Source organism: Rutilus rutilus (assembly GCF_951802725.1).
Source record: "Rutilus rutilus genome assembly, chromosome: 5".
NCBI lineage: Eukaryota > Metazoa > Chordata > Actinopteri > Cypriniformes > Leuciscidae > Rutilus > Rutilus rutilus.
The window spans coordinates 44,428,035-44,452,461 of NC_140213.1; the positions used below are offsets into that span (position 1 = coordinate 44,428,035).

Genomic DNA, 24,427 nt, shown 5'->3' on the forward strand with positions numbered 1-24,427 from the left:
CTGGAGTGCGCTAATGTCTTAATTCTCTGTCTCTGTCTGGCAGATGACGGGACGGAGACTAGGCATGAGAACGGCCCAGCCACGGACTCAAAGGAATACTGCTCACAGGACAAGGACATAGTGGAGGTGGTCCGTACAGAATATGTGTACACAAGACCTCCGCCCTGGTCCGATGTATTGCCCACCATCCACGTCATTACCCCGACATACAGCCGCCCCGTGCAGAAGGCAGAGCTAACGCGATTGGCCAACACCTTCCTTCATGTGCCCAACCTGCACTGGATCCTGGTGGAGGACTCGCAGAGGAGAACCCCTCTGGTCACGAGGCTTCTGAGGGAAACAGGGCTAAACTACACACACCTCAATGTGGAGACCCCAAGGAACTACAAGCTGCGGGGGGACACGAGAGATCCCAGGATCCCACGTGGCACCATGCAGAGGAACCTGGCTCTGAGATGGCTACGGGAGACTTTCAACTCCAACAGCAGCCAGGCGGGAATCGTCTACTTTGCAGATGATGATAATACGTACAGTTTAGAGCTGTTTGAGGAGGTGAGTTAAGACAGGTGTAAAAGTGGCCTCCATCTGAAAGGATACATAAATTGTGTATTGTCACATCAATAATGGGTGTGTTGCTAAGTGTAAGTAGTCTTACTCGATTGATTAAATAATAGCTTTGTTTGAGTGCTTCAAGTGCATGATCATTTGACTTGGCGTATTACATTCCCATTCCTATATATTACATACTGCAAATTATCCTCAAAAAAAGCGAAATATTCATTAATTTAAAGTGCCCCATTATGCTATTTTAAAGGTTTCTAATTTACATTGTTTATATCATTTACATGAATAACAGTGTTGAGGGTCAAATTAGAAGTTGTTCGCGGGCAACCAATGTAGACCATAGGTCGGCGTTATGCACATTTGTTAAACTTTTTACATAGGTATTACATTTACATTTATGCATTTGGCTGACGCTTTTATCCAAAGCGACTTACATTGCATTTCAAGGTACACATTTACATTCTTATCAGTTCTTGCTTTCCCTGGGAATCGAACCCATGACCATGGCTATGTTGCATGTATGTATCAGGAAGTGAGACTGGACTTTTCGGCAGTTCAGAACTGATTCTTTCTTTAAGAGACAATAACTTTATTTGTCATGCACTTTGATCTTTAAAACTTTACAGAGCTTTTACATCCACAAACGGATTTATTTACGGCATACTTTAATTCCTAATAGTTCACCCAAAAAAAATGAAAATTATTTCATCATTTACTCACCTTCCTGGTTTTCTGTTGGAAAAATAAAAAGAAGGCATTTTAAAGAATGTTTCAGCTGCTTTTGTCATTATGATGAATGCAAATGGCTCCAATAAAAGGACATAAGAGCGTGAAAATAATCCATACGACTCAACCGGTATTCCAAGTCTTCCGAAGCAACAGATGAATGGATATTTAATTAAATCAAAACCTTGATCAATGCACTGATTCTTCAAAATAACTACTTTTATGTTCAACAGAAGAAAGAAAACCATAAAGGTTTGGAAAACACGTTTGGAAAGTCATACAGGCTTTGTACAACATGGAGAAAGTCATGGTTTGTAAATGACAGAATTTTCACATTTTGGGTAACACTTACTCGGGTCTTGTGATGCTACAGGTAGGTAAATACCTGTCAGGACTTCCTTCATCACATGAAACACTTTAAAATCCCCTGAATTTTGAGACGCCGCTCTGAAAAGAAAAATCATTGACGGCGGGTGGGTGGTGAAAAATGATCAGGCACATACTTCTGAAGCACTGGCAACTAAAGACACAAGACTATAATTAGGGTTGAACAAAAGCTGCCATTTTTGTTGATATATGTGGGTTGTACATTTTAAAAGATTAATATTTATACTTAACATTCTTTCAATTGCATGGTACTTTGCAATAGCATGCCGATTTTGCCTTTTAAATTAGGTCTGGCCTTTAATAATACACATATAGTACTATATTAATATATAACACGATTTGTTATGATGCTGACATTAATCAGTGCTGATCTATAGAGCCGCATAATTACATTCTAATTTTATTATACATTTTAATGTGGGGAGAGACTATGAAAATCTAGCTTCTTAACTTAACTTTCATTGAAGTTAACTTAATATTGTATCTTTGTTTGATGCACATTTTCATTTTTAAACAAATTAGTTTCAGATCGAACAATAATTGGCGGACTCCCTGCCGTACCGCCTCAGATCCCCTGTGGACTGTGGACTCTGTGGAAAAATCCTTGTTCTAAATATTACATTTTAGAAAACGTATCAAGAGTTTATAATTTAAATATAATGCATTTAAATAGCAATATTCCCGAAGATAAACTAGTTTCAACCCCACTCTGGGCTGTTCTTATCTAACTTAACCCTCTGATGGTCTTCGGGGTCTTTTTGACCCGCAAATGACTTTTGCTGAATTAAAAAAAAAATGTTCTCTTTGTCTAAATGGCATGAAACTTTGTACGGCTCTCAACTCTTTCTAGATGTACAATAAAAAAAAATTTTTTTTAATGATATCTGTTTTTATGTTGGCGTGAAAAAAATAGTGACTTTCGTGGTCTTCGGGGTCTCAATAACATGTAATTTTGTAACAGAATAATTTACAATGTAATAACAATGTAATTTTACTCTGTTTATTAATGTTTTTACTCCACATTTGTGCAGGTTTGGGAGATAAAAATAGTCCACATAAAATAGTCCAAAATGTGGAACCACCACAAAAATAAATTTGGTGACACTGACACATTGACAATGTGAACCCTCACACACACACACACACACACATACACAGAAAGAGGGAGAGGGAGAGAGAAAGAGACAAAAGTTACTGCTTTATTTGCTCATTTGTTATGCTGTTCAGTTCATTGCATTTTGATGTTCACGTCATGTATTTGTACTCAATATATAATATAACTGTACATATCTGTTCTGTTACAGTTAGTAACTGAAGTGTAGATTGCATTTGTACAATTATATGAAAAAATGAAGATTGAAATAAATGATAAACTCTAAAAACTCAACTTTTATCTTTTTTAGGTTTGATTCTAATCATAATGTAACATTATTGGGGGGAAAAAATCAGTACAAAAAATGCTAAACTTAGACCAAAAAAAAGTAATTTTTATTGTTAGAATTGTGATTTCATAATATTTAGATATGAATCCAACTGGAAAAACTTGTGAAAATATATATTTTAGTTACAAATAGCATAATTATAATTGGGCTCTATAGCCATCTAGTGGCTAAAATGATAATTTTTTACTTTTTCCAAAATATGGGCAAAAATTTTACACTAAACCATGTAAAATTATTCATGCTATCCCTATAAATGCAATTTAGAAATTTGAGTCTTTTATAAAGTGAATTTTACATAAAACGCTGTTTTTGTATAAAAACCTATTTAAAAAAAAAAAAAAACATTTTTTAATTTATTTATATAAATTTAGAATATATCATAAATCCTCCCAAAACTGCACAAATGTGGAGTAAAAACATTAATAAACAGAGTAAAATTACATTTGTTAAAAAAAAAAAACTATTATACTGTTACAAAATTACATGATATTGTCTCTGGAGACCCCAAAGAAACACGAGTGTGGACATAAATGAAGACCATCAGAGGGTTAAAAGAGCCATAGTTGTGTGTGGCCTAAAATCAGTGACCTACAATGAGAACACATCACACAGAAGAGCCAGTAATACCTTTTACCTTTTGAGATGAAGATATAGTAACAGTCAAATGAATTATGCATCTGGCCTTGTTTAAAACAACCATGCCTGCCAGTGTTTATTAATTATTAAGCTCTTATTAAAAATGCCTAGGCAGGCACTCTGAACGAAAGGGTTTATTTACAGAGGCTGTGTATTTTTACCCACAATCTCCTGGCTTTCTTTTCCAGTATTGACTCTGCTGTAAGTGCTCTGAGCTCAAGGGACACAGGCCACTTTCCCTCTCCTCTGTGACTACTTTGACTTGACAGAATCATTTCAACATGTCCTATTCTGAATAATGAGTCATCTGCATGCACGTCTAGGTCAAGCCTTCTCCCAAAAAAGTGTGGATGAGAAGAAAGTCTACTCTGTACAAAAATAAAACAAAACATACAGTAAAAAAAAAAAAAAACAGCATTGTATGGGGCAACTTTACAAAACACAGGAAAATGTCCCATTATAGGAGACCTCTACATCTTTTTGTGATTCGTCTCCCAATGCAATACTTTATCATCTGATGCTCGTAAGAGTCAAAGTGTTGGAAAGATCAATTAATCACAGACTAAACAACTGACCCACTCGGACATCAATCACTTTTGGTCACGTGATCGACACCGTAATCTAAATGACACATTCGTATGACACGAATTTCCCATGCGATGCACTTTCTAAAACATAATGGCAACTATACATTTCCGTGTACAAAGACTCTTATACCATGTGACAAAAAAAGTGTGTATTATAAACACTAATTTAATTGATCAAATAAAAAAATTAGCATCAATACAGTAGCCGAAGGGATAGTTCACCCAAAAATGAAAATTACCCCATGATTTACTCACCCTCAAGCCTTCCTAGGTGTATATATGACATTCTTCTTTCAGACGAATATAATCTGAGTTATATAAAAAAAAAATGTCCTGGCTATTCCAAGCTTTATATTGAATGTAGGATGAGATTTTCATTTTTCCATTTAAAATATGATCTGGTATCATTAGTATTGTCACCAGTACGTTCAGTGTGTTTTAGTATTCATGGACTTTTTTAGTTTATCTTCATTCATATCTCAGTTCCTTTGTTGAGATCCCGCCTCTCATTGGTCGTCATGGTTTCTGTCATTATGAGTTCATGTGTATCAGCTGTGTATCGTTAATCACCTCGTTTGTATTCACTACTTAAGCTTCTCCTTCACCGTCATTCAGTGTCTGGTCACGTCTCGAGTTTAAGTGTGTTTTGAATCCTGTTCGCCTGTCGTTTGGATTATTGTTATTAAAGCTTCATGTTGGAACCTTATTCATCTTCGTTTGTTTACCTGCAACTACCCGTGACAAGTATTCAGCTGACAGTCTAGTTTATGCCCGTTATTAAAGTAAATGTTGAACCTTAAAAGAAACATTTGCAATCAATAAATTCGTATTTACCGGTAAAGCACCTTTTACAATAACTATAATTCTAAGTTATTACTGTTAATACTGACAGCCCTAAACAAAACAAAAATATTTTTCTATATTTCTCTCAAGTTTTCCACATGAAAATGCCTGTGTTAATGTAAGCATACAAAAATATTATTATAATAACTAAATATAATAAGTTGCTTGTTGAAAGTAAAAATCGGAAACCGCGTAAATGTCAGATTGAACAAGCGATTCTAAAACTTTGCTTCTCATGGTATAAGTCCACTTCACATCAAGTCAAGTCAAGTCAAGTATATTTTATAGCGCTTTTCACAATACAGATTGTATCAAAGCAGCTTCACAGTATTAAATTAAAATAATACAACAAGGTTTGTTTCTAGTGGAATTTATTGATTGATAAAATTAAATATCCCCAAAATATCCCCAACTGAGCAAGCCAAAGGCAACAGTGGCAAGGAACCGAAAAACTCCATCAAGTGACCTAATGGAGAAAAAAAAAACCTTGGGAGGACCCAGGCTCAGTCGGGGGCCAGTTCTCCTCTGACGTTTATGAACTAGAGACCGGATTTAACTGTATGATGCGTCTTTAATCTAGTTTTAAACTGGGAGAGCGAGTCTGAGCAACGAACAGTATCAGGAAGGCTATTCCAGAGTTTTGGAGCTAAATGTGAAAATGCTCTCCCTCCTTTGGTGGATCTGGATATCCTAGGAATGACCAAAAGCCTCGACTTTAATGATCTTAAAGAGCGCGATGGATTATAGGGCGATAGAAGATCCGTTAAATAGACAGTAGCAATACCTTGTAATTAATATGGGACTTTATAGGTAACCAATGCAGTGATGTTAAAATCGGTGTTATATGATCATATTTTCTTGATCTAGTAAGAACTCTAGCGGCTGCATTTTGGACTAACTGTAGCTTGTTTATTGAGGATGCAGGACAACCAGCTAATAAAGCATTACAGTAATCTAGTCTCGAGGTCATGAATGCATGAACTAACTTTTCTGCATCAGAAACTGATAGCATTTTACGTAGCGTAGCAATGTTTCTAAGGTGGAAAAAGGCTGTTTTTGTAACATATGAAATATGATTTTCGAAAGACAGGTTGCAATCTAGTATAACACCCAGGTCTTTTACTGTAGAGGATAAAGTAACAGGACATCCTACGATGTAAAAGTTGTATTGCGAGAGGTTTTGTGGGCGGTTTTTTTGAACCGATAAGTAGTACCTCTGTCTTGTCTGGATTTAATAAAAGAAAATTATGCGTCATCCAGTCTTTTATATCTTTAACACACTCTGTCAATTTGGATAATTTAGCGTTTTCATCCGGCCGTGATGAAATATATATTTGAGTGTCATCAGCATAACAATGGAAACTAATTCCATGTTTCCTTATAATATTTCCAAGTGGCAGCATATATATTGAGAATAATAGAGGGCCTAACACAGATCCCTGCGGCACTCCATAGTTTACTGAAGTTATGATCGATTTTTCTTCACCATCACCACCTATTGGTTCTCTCCTTTTCCTCAGTTCAGAAATCAGCGTGAAGCACTTTAAATGTGAGGCAGAAAACAGACGTTCATAATGTGAAACTAGGGCAGCCTTAGCCCTCCCCGATGACAGCTAGTTTAGAAAAGATGAATGCCCGGATCTGCAACGAGCACGCATCCTTTTCAACAGTTTCCGATTGCAATTGTTTTTGTTTCCGCCAACAGGTACAGAAACCTCTCTTTCTTTAATGAAAAATGGCAGTGGCGCGATATAATATTAGTAGCTCAGGAAGTAATCAGATTGAGGGTGACATTTTGGCCAGGTCTGTTCACTTAATGCCTGAAATGTTGGGAAAGGGTCACAGTCAATTACGTGAGCCAGATTTGGATCAATGTGGACATCCTATAACAATTCAGTCAGCAAATCCATCCTTTACATTTAGCTTAGCCTTAATTTATTTTTCCATTTTACAGCGAGTGGTTTTCGTAAATTAGAAAGAGACAGTGTACCTTTCAATCTAGTCCTTTTGTAGTTCTTTGTAAAAGCTCCCCTTGGATACAGTGGAAGATGCATTATGGGTATAAAGACAACTGCTCGTCTGGCCCGCTCTAGCCTTCACTATTCATTAGGCAGTTTCCTTTTATGATGTGGACCACTTGCGCTGGGTGGCACACAAAGCATTTGGATGTAGAAGTGAAGGGAGCGTTTGAAGCAGGAAGATTAAAGGCGGATCTGTCCCTCTTTCTCTTTCTTGCTTATTCTCTGTTTTTTCAGTCGATCTTTGTTCACCTCCTGTGACCAGCTCAGGATGAATCCTGCTGTTATTATCTATTTGTTTGTATGTGAATTACCGCACTGTCCAAAACATGATCTGCAGTCCTGAGGTGTCTAATCAGACCTGTGCCTGTGCTGCCACTTTGAGAAAGCTCACTATAAACAGCAGCTGAACTGCCATGCACATGATGAATGTTTTTGTGGCATGTTTGTACAACAGGGATGAAAGTGCCCCGGGGTGCTTTATTTCAGTTCAAAACGCGAAACAGAAGCGAACTTTCCTAAATACCGGTTCCTATGTCCCTGAAAACGGTGTGATTTTCCTGATCCATTCTTTCATACTATACTATACTTTTTTTTTTTTTTACATTTTAGGAAATTAATTTTAAAAGTTACAGATTTACAATACCTTTAAAGTTTGGGGCCGGATAATGTGTATATATATGTAATATGTATGTATGTATGTGTGTGTGTGTATGTATGTATATATATATACAGACCCTTTCCAAAAAATTTGAATATCATGGAAAAGTTTATTTATTTCCATAATTCCATTCAAAACGTTAAACTTCCATAGATTATAGATTCAGGGCCCACAACTTAAACGATTTCAAGTATTTAGTTGTTTATTTGTACATAATTTGGGCTTCCAGCTCATAAAACCCACGAAAACAGGATTTCAAAAAATTTGAATATTACATGAAATCACACAGTAATTACACAGTGATACCATGGTCATTGAACCAGGTTTTGGTTATTTTGGCAGTGTGAGCAGGTGCAAATCCTGCTGGAAAATGAAGTCAGCATCTCCATAAAGCTTGTCTGCTGAAGGAAGCATGAAGTGCTCTGAACATGTCCTGGTAGACGGCTGCGTTGACTGGATTTAATAAAGCACAGTGGACCAAAGTCCTCTATTCTGATGAGAGCAAATTTTTGGTCCACAGTGCTTTATTAAATCCAGAGTCAACGCAGCCGTCTACCAGGACATGTTCAGAGCACTTCATGCTTCCTTCATTTTCCAGCAGGATTTGCACCTGCCCACACTGCCAAAATAACCAAAACCTGGTTCAATGACCATGGCATCACTGTGTAATTACTGTGTGATTTCATGTAATATTCAAATTTTTTACAATCCTGTTTTCGTGGGTTTTATGAGCTGGAAGCCCAAATTATGTACAAATAAACAACTAAATACTTGAAATCATTTAAGTTGTGGGCCCTGAATCTATAATCTATGGAAGTTTAGCGTTTTGAATGGAATTATGGAAATAAATAAACTTTTCCATGATATTCAAATTTTTTGGAAAGGGTCTGTATATATATATATATATATATAATTTTTCTTATGAGAATTTTTGAGCAGTAGCATATAGCTGATATGTAGATAACATAATTTTATAATTTAGCTTTCCAGTATTGATGGTGGGAAAAAATTTTTTTTACATCAAGTGTTGAATAATATATATATATATATATATATATATATTATTCAACACTTGATGTAAAACATATATATATATAAAATCACATGAGGGTTTTGTACCCTAAAGAACAGTAACAGAACAAAAAGATCTAATCTATAATCTCTCTCTTTTCTGCAGATGCGATCAACTCGTAAAGTATCAGTGTGGCCTGTAGCGTTTGTTGGAGGTTTACGGTACGAGTCTCCAAAGGTTAATGCAGCAGGAAAAGTGTACGGCTGGAAAACAGTATTCGACCCTCATCGGCCCTTTGCCATCGATATGGCAGGGTTTGCCATCAACCTGCGGCTCATTCTGTTCAAGCCTCAGGCCTACTTCAAGTTGCGAGGGGTGAAGGGAGGCTACCAGGAGAGCAGTCTGCTCAGAGAGCTGGTCACTCTCAACGACCTGGAACCCAAAGCGGCCAACTGCACTAAGGTGAGGAGATTGACATTATTTACTCACTCTCATGTCGTCGTTCAAAACCCATATGCAGTAGGGCTGTCACTTTTTATTCAATATTCGAATATGCATTCGAACATGACGTGAAACATCCGCAATCGAACTATAAATAAACTATCCGGTTTTTAAAGGGGTCATATAATGCCATTTTTGTACAAGCTAATATGATTCTTTAGGGTTTAAATTAAAAGTTTGTAATATACTTTAATTAAAAATTCTCATTAGTATTGTAAGAAAACACTCATTTTACCTGGTCAAAAACAGCTCTGTTTTCAGCACGCCGTTTAAGTGCATGTGTCTTTAAATGATAATGAGCTTTGCTCACCCCGCCCCTCTGTTCTGTGGGGCGTTTTGCCACAACAACAAACGTGGAGTGTTGCCTTGACAACAGTTGAGGGTATATTTTGAAGAATGGCAGCGGGAGTCTCTGAGTACACTGTGCAACCGTATCAATTTGAACCGGAGTCGGAAAACAGGACGTTTCTGAATGGTTGGTTAACGTAATGTCACTTTGATCTATCTTTGTGTGTACTGGCAGGGTAGAGTAGTGAGATACGAACGCTATGTGTTTACTGATGTATAACTATGTTAGTTCATTGACAGATTGATGTTAAAGCTAATGGTCATGAAAAACTTTTTTTTCGGTAAATGTAGGCTTGTCAGTGATGCGTAACGTTATCTATGCAGTGTTAGGTACAACTGTCAGGGCTGAAGCACTAAAATTGTACTGATCTGTTTAAAAAATAAGCATGACAGTCATTAGGCACATAAACAACACATACTCAGACAGGAGCTAATACCTTTTTCAATGTTCTCGTTTATAAAGCAGTCTGGTGAAATGATTCGCGCAAACATGAGAGCATTGACGTTGATCATGGGGAATATTCCCTTCGAAAACAAAACTCAGCCACTGCGTCTTCAGCGGTTCGGATTTAGGAACATCAAAATGACTGCTGTGTTCGTTATTACACCCAAGAACAGAACACCACAATCGCTTAGACGCCATTCTGCTCCAGCGTATCAACAATGACGCGCGGACTATGATTGACAGCTCGCTCACGAGCGAGGGCGGGTCTGTGTTGAAACGCTGCTGTCAATCAACAATTGTGGGAGGGTCGTCCGACCGTGTGACGTCACACGGTCGAACGGCTTGATTTGAGACAGGGGAAAACATATAAGAAGATTTAAAAAAAAAAAACACTGGATGGATTTTTATCATTTTATGATGGTTGTGTACAGGCACTGCCAACACACACATTTCAGTACAATCGACTTGTAAAAGTGCATGTATATGACCCCTTTAAAGTGCCATGTGTAGCGCATTTTTTACAGTCTATGATTAGACCGTTTGTTTTTTATTTTATTGTTTGCCATCTCATCCAGTAGCAGGCGCTCTAAACGTATTGTAGCTTAGGCCCATGACCAAATCAATCGAATAATAGCCAACAGCCACACCCTGTTTTGAAAATGGAAGATAACGCACAGAACGGCCAGCCTGAGCGGACAATTCTACCCCAACTCATCTAAAAAGTAGTGTCTGGAAATATTTTGGGCTCTACACCGCAGATGGTAAAGTAACCGTTAAAGATAAGGTAGGTTGTAGAATTTGTAAAAAAAAAAAGAAAAAGTTAACTTAAGCATCGTCGACATCCAATCTTCGCGCTCACCTGTCGAATTACCGTCCAAATGAGGCAGCGGAGTCAGAGACACACAGCAGATGGCCAGGCGTCTAACATCGTACGACTGCATACTTTCCTGCACAACCGGTCAGCACCTTTTTTTCCATGTAGTCTAATTTTGTGATTGGCTATGCATAGTGGCACTTCATATAGATTAAGTTAATAACCTGCTGTTTCAAACATTAAGTCCAAAAAAATGTTCAGACAGGCTATGGCCTGAGTCCCGTTTATGACTGTCAGGCTGTTAATAAATTTGTGATTGAATCTCCGTTACGGTGTGGTTTTTTTTTTCGTAGATATTCGAATATATTTGAATACATTGCTTGATATTTGATATCCGTTCGAATTAGATTTTTCTCAAAAGTGACAGCCCTAATATGCAGCTTTTCCAGTAAAACACAAACGGAAAGATATTGTTTTCTTTCATAAAATGGGTCTCATTCAGTATGCGTGTGTATGCACAAATGTGTGCATGAAATCTGCATACTAAAACAGTTCATGTTTCACCAATAACTTTCAGACTCAAATTTATTTAGATTTCATAAAAGAAAGTGTTGGAAGTGGAACAACATTCTCTGGGTGGCCTTATAAAATGAAATTGGATATTTCATGCATAGATATTTCGTCTTAAAGGGATAGTTCACCCAAAAATGAAAATTCTGTCATCATTTACTCACCCTCAAGTTGTTCCAAACCTGTATGAGTTTCTTTGTTCTGCTGAACACAAAGGAAGATATTTGGAAGAACGTTTGTAATCAACAGATCTCGGTCCCCATTGACTTCCATAGTAGGAAAAAAATATACTATGGTAGTCAATGGGGACCGAGATCTGTTTGGTTACAAACATTCTTCCAAATATCTTCCTTTGTGTTCAGCAGAACAAAGAAACTCATACAGGTTTGGAACAACTTGAGGGTGAGTAAATGATGACAGAATTTTCATTTTTGGGTGAACTATCCCTTTAAATATATTTCATCATATACAGTTGAAAGAGTGCTGCGTTATAGCTCGAACTGCGAGGTTTCTTTGTATAACAATGCAGATACACATGTACGTATGTTCAGCTGGCTAATGAGAGATCTTTATAAAAGGTGTTTATTGGGTTTTAACTGGTTTGCTGACATTTTCAAGATAAATTCTCCCGTGCTTACAAGGACTAAAGAATCCACACAATTATTAGTGAATGAGACCCAGTGGTTTTCATGTCTTCAGCATTTGGAATGTTATAGAGCTGATTAAATAATTAGCTTTTATGTTTAGTTTAAATACATAGAGCCAAGTCTCTCTCTTCTAAAAGACACCCAAGGACAACTGTTAAAAATAAACTACTATTCTCTCACTGTTGTATCACAGTCTCACTCTTTATGTACTAGCTTATATTTTCTCAGCAATTCTGGAATAATTTGTTGCGGCGCTTCTAATGTTACTGACTCACAGGATGAATCACTTCTGCTGTATTATTCATGATTTGTCACTTGAATGCTTGACACAAAAGTGTGTATGTGCATTACAGTGTGTGTGTATAAACATATAGCAACAAATGTCTAATTGGTGATTTGTGCAGGGATTAACTAATTGATGCTTTATTTGATGTTACTGAGCCTTAGGGATGCCGTACTTAAGACAAGACTTAACCAGGATTTGACCATTTAGGGTCCTTTCACACCTACCTTCACCATGTTTAGTCCAGATTTTCTGACTTTTCAGTTTGATCCGAATCAAAATTACAGGTGTGAAACCTCCCCCGGACCTTGGTCCGGACTAGTGCTGCACGATTAATCGTATCGCAATCGCAATCGCGATGTCAAGCCTACGCGATTATATGATGCAAAATGCTGCGATTTTACATTAAATAAACAAATTAGCGCTGTTAACGCAGCATCTGTTAATTGTTGGCATCCTTTGGCTAGTGTTACATGATCCCGCTCTTATTCATGCAAATACTTTTAAACCATTCAAGCGCGATAAGACAAAAAAGAACGCACTGTCAGTGAATGTCCTCCTGACACACACACACACACGCACACATACACACGACCCACAGATAGACGCGCACCAGTATCAAGTTCTCTTTTGCGGTAGAACGAACAACACACATGTATGCCAAAATGAACGCGCAGACTGTGACACACAGAAAGACTCGCGCTAATATCGTGCGTGCGCACAAAACAGCATGCCAGAATACAGCTCTCTTTCAAGCTTTTCGAGCTTGAACACACACAATTATGCCAAAATGTCTTTTTGTCGAGTATCTTCATAACATAAGAGTAGTCTTATGATGAACGTGAAGAGTTGTGACTCGTGAGAGAATGAGGCGCGTGTGAGATCCGCGTCTCTGACAGCAGCGGCTGGTCTTAAAGGGACAGTACACAGTAGCCACTAATTATATCTGTCGCTAAAGTTAATCACAGAACAAAGGGAACAGAGAAAAACACTCACTGCTCTTGACTAAAGAACTTTTTTCTTTAGGCAGATTATCACTAATCTGTGTGTGCATTTATTTTCCTTGAGAACCAAGCAAGTTGACTCATGAAACCATTTGTTTATTATATCGCATATCGCAATCACAATATTGACCTCTATTATCGCAATATGACATTTTCCCCAAATCGTGCAGCCCTAGTCCGGACCAAACAGACGAAATTTGGTCAGATGAAAAGAGGTAGTCTCGGTCCGGATCAAACTGAACCAAGGTTTGGTTCGTTTCTAGTGTGAAAGCATTTTCTGTATGGTTTGGACTTTCAGACCATTTACAGGTGGTTCCGGTGGTTCCCGCGTAGCCTAAACAACTGAAGAATATTTATGTGCAGATCTGTCAGTCCTGCCCTCAGCGTTTCTTCCAGCTGATTCACGCACACACACACAAACATATTTGTCCGGCGACAATAAAATGTTCGCACAACGAGGACGTTCATTTGGCGAATTTGAACTAGCCTCGAGTGTAGTTGGTGCTGCAGGTAGTAATGCCATATTAGTAAAAGTATAGTAGCAATGATATGCGTCTGTTCATTCATTCTTGTCAAAGTTACCCACCGAATTGACAACACCCTGACGTCAGACGCACATCCGTTTACAAACCAATCAATGTCAAGATGCAGCCCATAAAGATGATGACGACAGGACGCAAGTATATCATGTAAAGTTCTTTAGTGCACTCGCATAATTGCAATTAAAATCTAACCAAAACTAACCAAATGTATACAATGTATCAAAACATGAACTTTGGTTCGGACCTTGGTGCGGACTTTCAGGTGTGAAAACGCCCTTAGATACAGACAAACCAGAACCAATTCCTGGACTTGCTACCCCAAAGATAGGAACAGTTATACAAATACACCTGCATACATGTCTCATCTAGTTTCTAGATCATTCCTTGAACTTCATTCATTCAGAGCAACTCAACAGACACACTATTATCGCAAGTGGGACTGTTAGCCTCCGCTAGCAGCCTAAGTGGGAGTGGGACCCCGACCCATCTCGACACAATTATAAATTATTCATGAGGGTATAACGAGGGTATGACGCTGGTTTCTGAAAGACATCAACAAGGGAGACGGAAAAGAAAAGATGAGTCAGACAGTGTTTCTTCCTTTGGACATTAACAACAATTTCCGGGTAGTTTAATGAGGCAGATGATTATTTTTTGTTCTGATTACTTCATCTTGATGACATGAATAGGTAGAGTAAAATGCTAAATTAGTGTTTGACATTAACGCTTGTCCAGGACAACTGGATTTGTTGAAGGGGCAAAGTAAAGAGATTTTACTTGCCCGACCGGACAAGTAGTCGGTTTAAAACGTCAATAACACAAAATAAGTTAGCATCGAAAATTTTCTGGCGAGAATGATTCTGATTTTATTACATTCAGTGCAAACGGCGATTGATTGTGTTGATTGAGTTGAGGCTCGCCCAGCCTGTGTGTAAGAGAGACTCTCAAGGAGAAATCAGAAGAAAAATGTGCAACAGCAACACACACACAAAGAAACTCACAGAAGCTTACTGAAACACATTTCTGTACATTTATAACATGATATAGTTAAGCAACATCACATGACCAAGAGTGGTGTTTTCCATCATGATTGCAAATATCACATTTAGTTTATACAACTGTTCAATTAACAAGTTGTTAATATAAAGTGACTTACATTTTAGACACAATGGGTCTCATTCGTGAAACATTCGTAAATATACGAGTATATATGTGAGTGATTTGCGCGTAAAGAGAAATTCTCGAAAATCCTGATTCACAAATACTTCATAAACGTCAGATTTGATAGTGAAATGTGTGTGTATGTTAATGAATTCTAATCAGTCGTAAATGGGACGCGCGTGCACGCTCATTCTCTCAATTACCATAAATCCCGCCCATTAAAACCGACTGACAACTATATATGGGCATCATATTATGACACCAAACGAAGGATTTCAACATGTCTTCTCAAAAGCGAATGAAGAAGATAAATTTCTCAGATGCAGAAATTGAAGTTTTATTATCAGAAGTTCGTTCAAAACGCCACATTTTATTTTCAAGCGTACATGGTGGCGTATCAGGTCCTAAAAAAAAAGGATTTTTTTTAGGTAATAATGCTTTAGGTAAAAAATGCTTGGCAGCATATTACAGATGCAGTTAATGGAGTTTCATCTGTTAATCGAACAGTCCCAGAAGTGAAAAGAAAATGGTTCGACATGAAGCTTGGCTGCAACACTTGTGACTTTCGGACTTGTAAAAAAAAAAAAAAAAAAAAGAAGAAAAATGAATAAACAGCTTGAATATAAAAAATAAAAAAGACTTGCGGACTTGTGTTCCGTTTGCAGATGCTATAACTGGCTCTCGTAATAAAAGTAAAAAGAAAAACCGTATGTAATTACTATATATACTATTTTTTCAAAATGCTGTGTAAATATGTACCCGATTAAGGTGAATTAAAATGCAGCCTTATTAATGAGCAACACGTTCGGATGTTAAACGCACTATTTACGCGTGGCTGGGAGCAGGTGTAGATTTCTTTCGTACCAACTAACATTTGGAAAATACGAACATTTTAATGAATCCGAAAATTTACGCCAGAACCACTTTACACACGATTTACACAAAAATTCGTTCTGCTCGAGTTTCATGAATGTTGGCCGTTTTTTTCTCCATTTCGCCAAAGAAAATAGTTCTGAACAAAGCCATAGCAGAACACCTGTTACTGTGAATGATTCAGGGTTTTTTAACGAATCGTGTGTGAGTCAATGAGCCATTCATAAAGACAGTGTAAAATGATAAATATAACTGTTTGGAACGCACTTGGTGAAGGGAGCAATAAAATAATAGTTTCTTCATTATCTTTACCTGGAATATTACCATGAAAATTATGCGGCGTCCATCAACTCTCAGCTCTTACAACTGGAATTTGTTGTTATTATTGCTGTTTATATGTTAACTCAAACTCTCCCGCCATCTAGCTTTAAAATGAATCGCAAGTAATCGCTACCCTGGGTCACATGATCATAAATGGTCAAATTACTTCCTTGAAGTGATTATCAAATGTACCCTTTGCTTTCCCAAGTGCCCTACAAGGGCACAAAAATGCCAAATTCGCCCAGTCACTTGCTTCATTCTTGAACGAATCAGCAATTTGAACGAATCAGCTAAATTAATGGCTCATTCATTAAGACAGTCATATGCCGCCACCTACTGGTGGTTTAGTGTCATATTTAAAAGTATAATTTTTTCCAACATTTGATATTTGTTTTTTCAAATATATTATTTAAAACATAACTATATCTCATAACATTATTTATGCAGCTGTAAGTTAGCAGTGTAAATGCGTTCACGCTCCCTCTGAGCTTCTTTAAACTAACTGTCTAAATAGTAAATGCAGCTTCTGTGTTTCCTCTGCAGTGGAAAGATGGATTTTGTTGATACTGATTTAATTTGATTGGTAGCAACTAACAACCCTAAAGTGTCTTATTATTCTAATTAAATGTATTGATCAAATTTACACATTTAATAAGATTTTAAAAGCACTTCAGATCTGTACCCAGAGAAATGTTCTTAGAGATGTTCCATGCTAAATGTGGATGTACGCTGTGGACGGTATACTGTTGCTGTGGAGGAACTTTATAGCTGTGAGTGTTTGTGAGCATTACCGTGTAGGAGGGCAGAAAGTGAGCTTAACGATCAATAGAAAGACAGATGGAGCAAAAACTATTCTGAAAACAAGACTTAGCTAAGAAATGGCAATGACAAAGTTATGCCAACCTGATCATTTTTTCTTGGCTAAGTCCTCCTTTTGGATATGAATTCAGAAATTAAAATCATCTAATTATTAAGCTAATGTTTCAATCCAAAGTTGTGAATTTAACTTGAAGTATCACATAAAACATTATTTTACGTTTCCATCCCATGTGTTCAAGAGAATAAAATAGGAAATTGAAGCAACATAACTGTAATAAAAATGGCTTCAATCAGGGAACCCACTGTGACTCGTTTTTCCTAAATAATAAATTACTTGTGATAATAAATTGCTTGCAATTTCAATGTATTTTTGTCTGCAAACATATAAAAAAAAAAAAAAAAAAGACCATGATATCATTGGCCCGGGCGCATTGTGAAGCACTTCATCATCGCAACAAATTATCGTCTCTCCACTCCGTAAACCATAATGTGTTTTTGTTTTTTTATTACAGATTCTTGTGTGGCACACAAGGACGGAAAAACCTGTCCTGGTAAATGAAGGCAAGAAAGGCTTCACAGACCCAAACGTGGAGATCTGACATCTGCTTTAACGCCGGTAATGAAAACGCAATCTGTTCAGACTTAATCACGGCGTCACTGAGCGAATACAGGGGGGTCACTGAAGGACACGAAATCATGTGTTTAAAAACGCATCTGGCCCTGCTAAGTGGCGGAAGTGTGGCTCTGTACAGATGTACCACTGAATACTCCTCTTACTTTGTGTTGCAGGGATGCTTCCAGCAGGACCCAAAAGGGAATGGCGGGGAGTTATTACCAACTACCACATTTTTGTACAGTTTGGATGCTTTTTCCCTGTAAACCACAACTAAATGAGTTCAACGAGACGGACCTATTATTCTAAAGCACAGATAGTCTTTTTAAAAAGGCAATATCATCAGTATTTTGCGAGAACAAAACCATAAGGCGCTAGCCACGCCGAGACCGAAAGAAACTTGTGGTGTATATTGATGAGGGAACATATGAGAACTGCTCACTTCCATGAACTCTCAGTTAAGAAGAGACAAAACATATCTCAAAGGCGGACTAAGAGCGAATGGTCACCGGTTTAAGAACGTCGATGTCTTACAGACTGATACTTAAACATAAAGAAGGGAATGTCTTCTTTTTTTATATAATATGTATTATTAAGTTTGTTTTTGTTGTTTACATCACTGTCTTGCTAGCACAGCACTACTGATATTTTGCCTCGACACAAGTTCAGCGTCACTCTCTGCGGTGTTAAACCAGTTCTATCATATTACCAGGGCTAGCTGCTATACTGGATTTAGCGATTACAAGGTTGTAACACGGTTACACATGATGACTAAGACCTAAATGATATGAATAGCACTTGAATTTGTTCCTCTGTGTCCATTTGTTCCTGTTAGGACATGCGTTGTAAATATAACTTAAAGATGAACAATCAGAGACTTTAAAATAAAGTGATCTAGCGTTCAACAGAACAAGCAATGTAACTACTGTATTTGTACTTCGGTTTAAAGTAAGAATCCATAGTTTTTAGTTTACTATTACAACATTCATAATACTTCACTCACGTTCACAGAGGTCCTACCAAAGGAGACGGAGCTGATGGGTATATAGGGGGTTTTAACCGTGTTAGTCCTCAGTATTAATTGAGCTAGCCTTCCAAAAGCAGCACAGAGCTCGCCTCAGTAAATATTCAGATGTATTTATGTGTCAAACCGAAGCTTTGGGGCTTTGCAGAGGAAATCTGTCTTGAAGACATGTTGCTGTACTAACGAAGCTAAAGCCGAGACACCTGGGAATCTAGAGCGAACAAAATCTCTGCTTGCAAAAAGCAAAGCTATTTTCTTATGTATAAAAAACAAAACCTATGAGCATGTGAATATTCAAGGCACATCACTGCACATGTACACAAAATCTTAACATGTACTAGTATTATGATACATCTGACCTGATTAGCATTAGACTAAATTTGTGTATCTCTTTAAGCCGTGTTTTATAGAGACAAAATCGATCCGATCCTCTTTAGGTTCTGGTGTCAAGGGAAATCAGGTCTCCATTAGGACCCCAATTAATATTGTTATATGTAAATTTAAACTACGTTATAATTAGGCTACCATTTAATGTCTGTTTTAGTTACCTTACATACTAGCATGGCACACGGATACACAATTAGCCTGATTAGCTTACACACTATGCACTTACCCTACATGTATTCACAACGATCTTTAATGTAATTACGTAAGTTAATTCATTTATTATTATTATTATTATTTATTAATAGATTGTAAAGCGAAAGACATTACATTATGCCAAATGTGTTTTATTATGCACTAAACAGTAAGCAATTATATGCATATTTTAAATTAATATAATTTGTGTGTACTTATAACTATTAAAGGATATTTTTGCCGATATTCAATCAGCCTTGTATTGTTACAATGTTTGTAGTATATGATCTTTTAACAGCCAGATGGTGACAAATAAACGGGGATTTCTGGGTGCAGGTAACATGGAGAAAGAGTTCGCATTGTTAATTTACATATACTAATGACACTGCAACAATACAGAGCCAAACATCTGTTAAAATTGTCCGTTAACTGATAGTTGATGGAGACCTGATTTCTCACGACGTTTTCTCAAATTGTACAACAAAACAGCATTAGACTGTTCGCCCCGGATCGGATTTAATCCGAGTGCGAAGGAAAGGAAAATCGTATCCTAAACACCTACTGCGTCAGTAGAACAGAAGTTATAAATACATAAAAAAATAATCTATGTTTAAATTATACCTTTTTCAAAATCAGCCATTTTTCTGCATGTTTTCAGGTATTTATTAACCACAGCATGGTCAATAGGTGGAGGGTGAATGCCACAACGCGGTAGATTCACAAACAAAGTCATAGTTCATTTTAAACTACCACTAGGGGGCCAAGTGCGACAGTCGTAGACAGTGAAACGTTGGCTAGCCGACTTTGAAGATGCGAAATTTCTATGGACACTGCAATAGTTGCAATATGACATCACACTCTGCGGCGTCGTTTTTTTAATATTTCAACAAAACATCAAAAAGGTAAAAAAAATATGCAATCTACTCCACAAAGTTTGCGTTCTTTTGTTTCGGCCAAGAGGTGCAGTGGTGATCAATCAATCTTCTATTGGTCACACTTGATACGAATTTGAATCTGACAAAATGTAGTGCAACCCTTTAAGTATACTTAGTTTTTTACCTATATAGGGCATGTATATGGAGGCTTGTTTCCATCACAGAATAAAACACTTTAAAAGATAAATGCGATTTTTTCTCACAATTACGAGTTTACATCTCGCAATTCTGACTTTATAACTTGCAATTGCGAGTTTATATCTTGCAATTCCGAATTTTTTTCTAGCAATTGTGAGTTTATATCTTTCAATTCTGACTTTATAACTTGCAATTGCGACTTCAGAATTCACAATTGCTAGAAAAAAAATCTGAATTGCGAGATATAAACTCACAATTACTTTTTTTTATTTTTATTCTGTAACAGAAACAAGCTTCCATACATGTGTACCAAAAATCACCAAGAACAATTTCTTGTTTTTGTAGTGTTTATTATAAATGATTTATCAGTGCCCTCATAATCTTTAATCAAAGATTAAAGGCGGGGCAACCTGTCACTCACATGAGATCCACCAATAGCAAACCACAACCATCCAATCAATTCCTGATGGACAAAATCAAGTCCCGCCCTACATGTTTCCTTGTTCGAAAAGCCGTTTCACTGGGATATACGACACAACAGGGAAGGAAAGACTAGCGCAACTTCCATTTCATGCCGATTTTAAGCATTCGCATCAAAACTGAAATATACTTTGGGGTTTTAGACTGGCTTTCAAGCCTCATAACATTGGTTAAAGTTTTAAAAGCAGCAGCAGTTCATTGCAGTCCTCTGCAGAATCTATAATAAACACCTACGGCATGAGAAAATTATACTTCTTAACCCTGAGCACAAAAATTAAACAAGATCTCCAGCTGTTTCATGTTTCATCTGGAAAACACATTTACGGGTAATGTCGAGTTTTGCTGCATTACTTGTAGCTATACATAAGCAGTGTTTAAAAAAAAAAAAGCACAAATACTTCAGATGTCTGACCGTAGACCATTATTTGAGGAACTAGTATTTTATCAATGCCATTTCAATGTTGTCAAAATACCTGAAAGGGTTAATAATTCTTGCTACTTTAAAAACCCATAATTAGCTCATCAATCAGTTGTGAGTCTTAGGGTGAACAACAGCACATGTTTAATGGGAAAAAAAATGTCCTCCTAGTGGGATGTGATGGATTATTGCTCAAGGATGTTTCAGGAAAAGCGACTCCTTTGTAATTTCTGAAGTTTGTGCGAATCAAAGACTTCACTGAGCGCACACACACAACTCTGTGCTCTTATCTACGGCTAACAAAGTACCACATCCCTACTGCGTTTCAAAAGCCTCTTGAGCTCACGCAGGCCTTCAGACAATACACACGCAGACTGATGAAGGACAGGCCATTAAACTGAAAGTACACTATTTATTTATTTATTTATAAATAAATGCATCTTCTTTTATTGTGCAATTAGCCAGCTCAGTCCATTAAAATATGAAAACCATAGTCTTTCCGGCCACACTTAATCGCTTTTATTTGATTCAGATCTGTGTTTCCAGCACTTCATTAAGTCTGTGGTCACAAGGGTCAACTTCTCTGCCAGGTTTGTTTTCAATTCATGCTCTGAGAAACCACATTCACCCTTTCTTTCCAGAGCACATGAGTGCATGTCTGCCAACAACACAAGACAATGACTGTCACCTGTTAGTTGCTAGAATGAAATCGTTTGCTTTAGAACAAGAACACAATAGCAAAATATAAAGATGACATTTAAACATGTGAATTCATTCTTTAACAAAAAAAAAAAAAGCCTTCTAGCCTGTTTCTTTTTCTTTTTTTTAACAGCTGCATCTGTTTGTGTCAGATGCTGCCACAAAATCCCCACTTAATGTATCGTTGAAGAAAAACAACTGTTTATGTATTTATTCTATATTGATATATTTATGTATTTATTTACATTGCAGAGTCTTTTCTTATGAAGCTGAAATATAAAACGCCTGCATCTGTTTCTTTCTCATCCTTACGAAACACTGGCTCACAAACAGCACAGGGTCCATGTGTTTTCTCATTCCGCTGCTGAACTGGGACTTGATCGATGGACTGAACAAAACATGCGGCTCATTAAAAGCTGTTGAAGAAACCGACGTAGGTCACGACCTGCAGCACAAGCCTCCTGTTATTAAGGACATCTCTCCTGATTTCCAGATCTATACATCTGATTCCAGTACACATTAGCACAGTTGTATAACCATCCAAAATCATGCCAGGTTGTTCGGTCATTTATTTTTGTAAAAGTGATCAGATTTTCCACATTGCCCACCAAGTGCTTTTGCTGAAATGAGTATGTTTGCCCAAAAACACCCACCTTCATCTTCTCTCTTAATTGCAAGCTGCAAGATGAAACATTATTTCTTTTTTTCTTTTTTTGCATGTTGCTCTTGTAAATGTTCTTATTTTTGTTCCACAGATCATCTCAGAACGAAAGAGAATAAAAATGTCAGAAAATAAATAAATGTGTTAGGAAAAAAGAAAAAAAAGACCATGTGATTTGAGTTATTGAATGTATTATTAATTGTTTTGATTTACACATGATATGTTTATCACTGGAAATTGTATCGTACTTCGTCTACTCTTTGGTATAATGGAACGCTATCCCAGATAGCACACGTACGTCTGCGAGAGATGTCTGTTAAAGATCACTTCATCTGGAAAGCATCTGCTGTTTACTAACATCTGATAGACATCTTCAAGATGTCAGTTTAACATAAGTTCTAAATCATTACATCTTAAAGACATTTTCTAAACGTCTATTTGACATCTGATGGGAAACGTCCTACAGACGTATTGCGGATGAGCAAACACTCACAAAAAATACGTCTTCCAGATGTAAACATGCACATCAAATAGACGTCCTCCTGGGAAGTTCTTACTTATGATGGCGTTCAAGTCATTTTTGTCGCCGTGTACTTTCTCTTTATTACACAAAAATACAGCAAGGTTCTACTCTAGTTCTAGAAAATGAAAAACAAAAAAATGTGCAATCAGGTGTGCTTTGTTTTTTATGTTTTTAATCAATTTATGAAGCCACTGCAAACTTTATCGTTACATATTACATTGTTATATTATAATGCCATCATCATATTTTGTGCAGGTAATTAGCTTACTTCGCTGTAAATAGAAAAGCCTGACAATATCACTGCTAAACAGGGGGGCAGCGTTTCATATTATGTTGAAGCTTCCCCGGGCGCCGCCATTGGCTATCAGACCATCACCTGCTGTTAGCATCCCATTGACTCCCATTCATTTTGGCGTCACTTTGACAGCGAATAACTTTACATCTGAGGCGTTTAAAGACTCCATTTGTCCATTATTTATTTCTAAAGAAACACGAAAATGTATAAAAGGCTCCATTACCTTGTATCTTACGTTATGGCCCCGTAGAAGCAGTTTTTGTAAAAATAGGCTAACGATTGCGTCATAACCACGCGACTCTCTGTCGCACAGTAGAGAGATTACCGTATGGACAGGAGGAGAAGCTCGCGGGCAATCGGGGGGACGTGGAGGCAAAATGACAAAATAATGAATCAGAATACTTAGCAAAAGTTACTCCTGCTGCTAGCTCATGGACAGCTCCTACTCACACTCTCCGTCTCTGCGAGTTTCGGAAGGGAATGTTTCAGATTTCGCTTGGCACAGCTACTAGAAGACAGACGGGTTGCTCACGTCACATCTACGTCATCAAGCTCAGTTTGAGTCTGCGCAGTACGCTCGACCATCAGGAAGTTAGTGCCTCTAATTGACTTCACTTGTCTCCGTTGAATCCAATGGGGTCGCTGTGTCCAGTTTATATACTGTCTATGCTGCTAAATGCCTTTCGGTATTGTGGTTTTCCGCCATGTTTCTCAGTGACACGCCCACAACTCATAAAGATCCGAGCTTAAAGTCGTTTATTTTGTTAGTGCATATTACTAGTCTTGTGGTGAACAATTAAATGAGAACTCCGGTCAATTTTAACATTGAGCTAATTTTTTTGTAAATTTGGAGTGCTG

At 37.3% G+C, this 24,427-nt stretch overlaps 1 protein-coding gene across 3 annotated transcripts in view; it reads left to right on the plus strand.

Moving 5' to 3' along the window:
- b3gat1a (beta-1,3-glucuronyltransferase 1 (glucuronosyltransferase P) a) overlaps positions 1 to 20,681 on the plus strand; it is a 99,806-nt gene extending 79,125 nt beyond the window's left edge. For all 3 annotated transcript variants that reach the window (XM_084409908.1, XM_084409906.1, XM_084409907.1), the window contains 4 exons: positions 44 to 552; positions 9,042 to 9,338; positions 17,717 to 17,820; positions 17,994 to 20,681. In XM_084409908.1, the coding sequence (XP_084266034.1) occupies positions 44 to 552; positions 9,042 to 9,338; positions 17,717 to 17,803 (893 nt within the window). In that variant the 3' untranslated portion in view covers positions 17,804 to 17,820; positions 17,994 to 20,681. The remainder of the gene's footprint in view (positions 1 to 43; positions 553 to 9,041; positions 9,339 to 17,716; positions 17,821 to 17,993) is intronic.
- Positions 20,682 to 24,427: the final 3,746 nt, after the last annotated feature.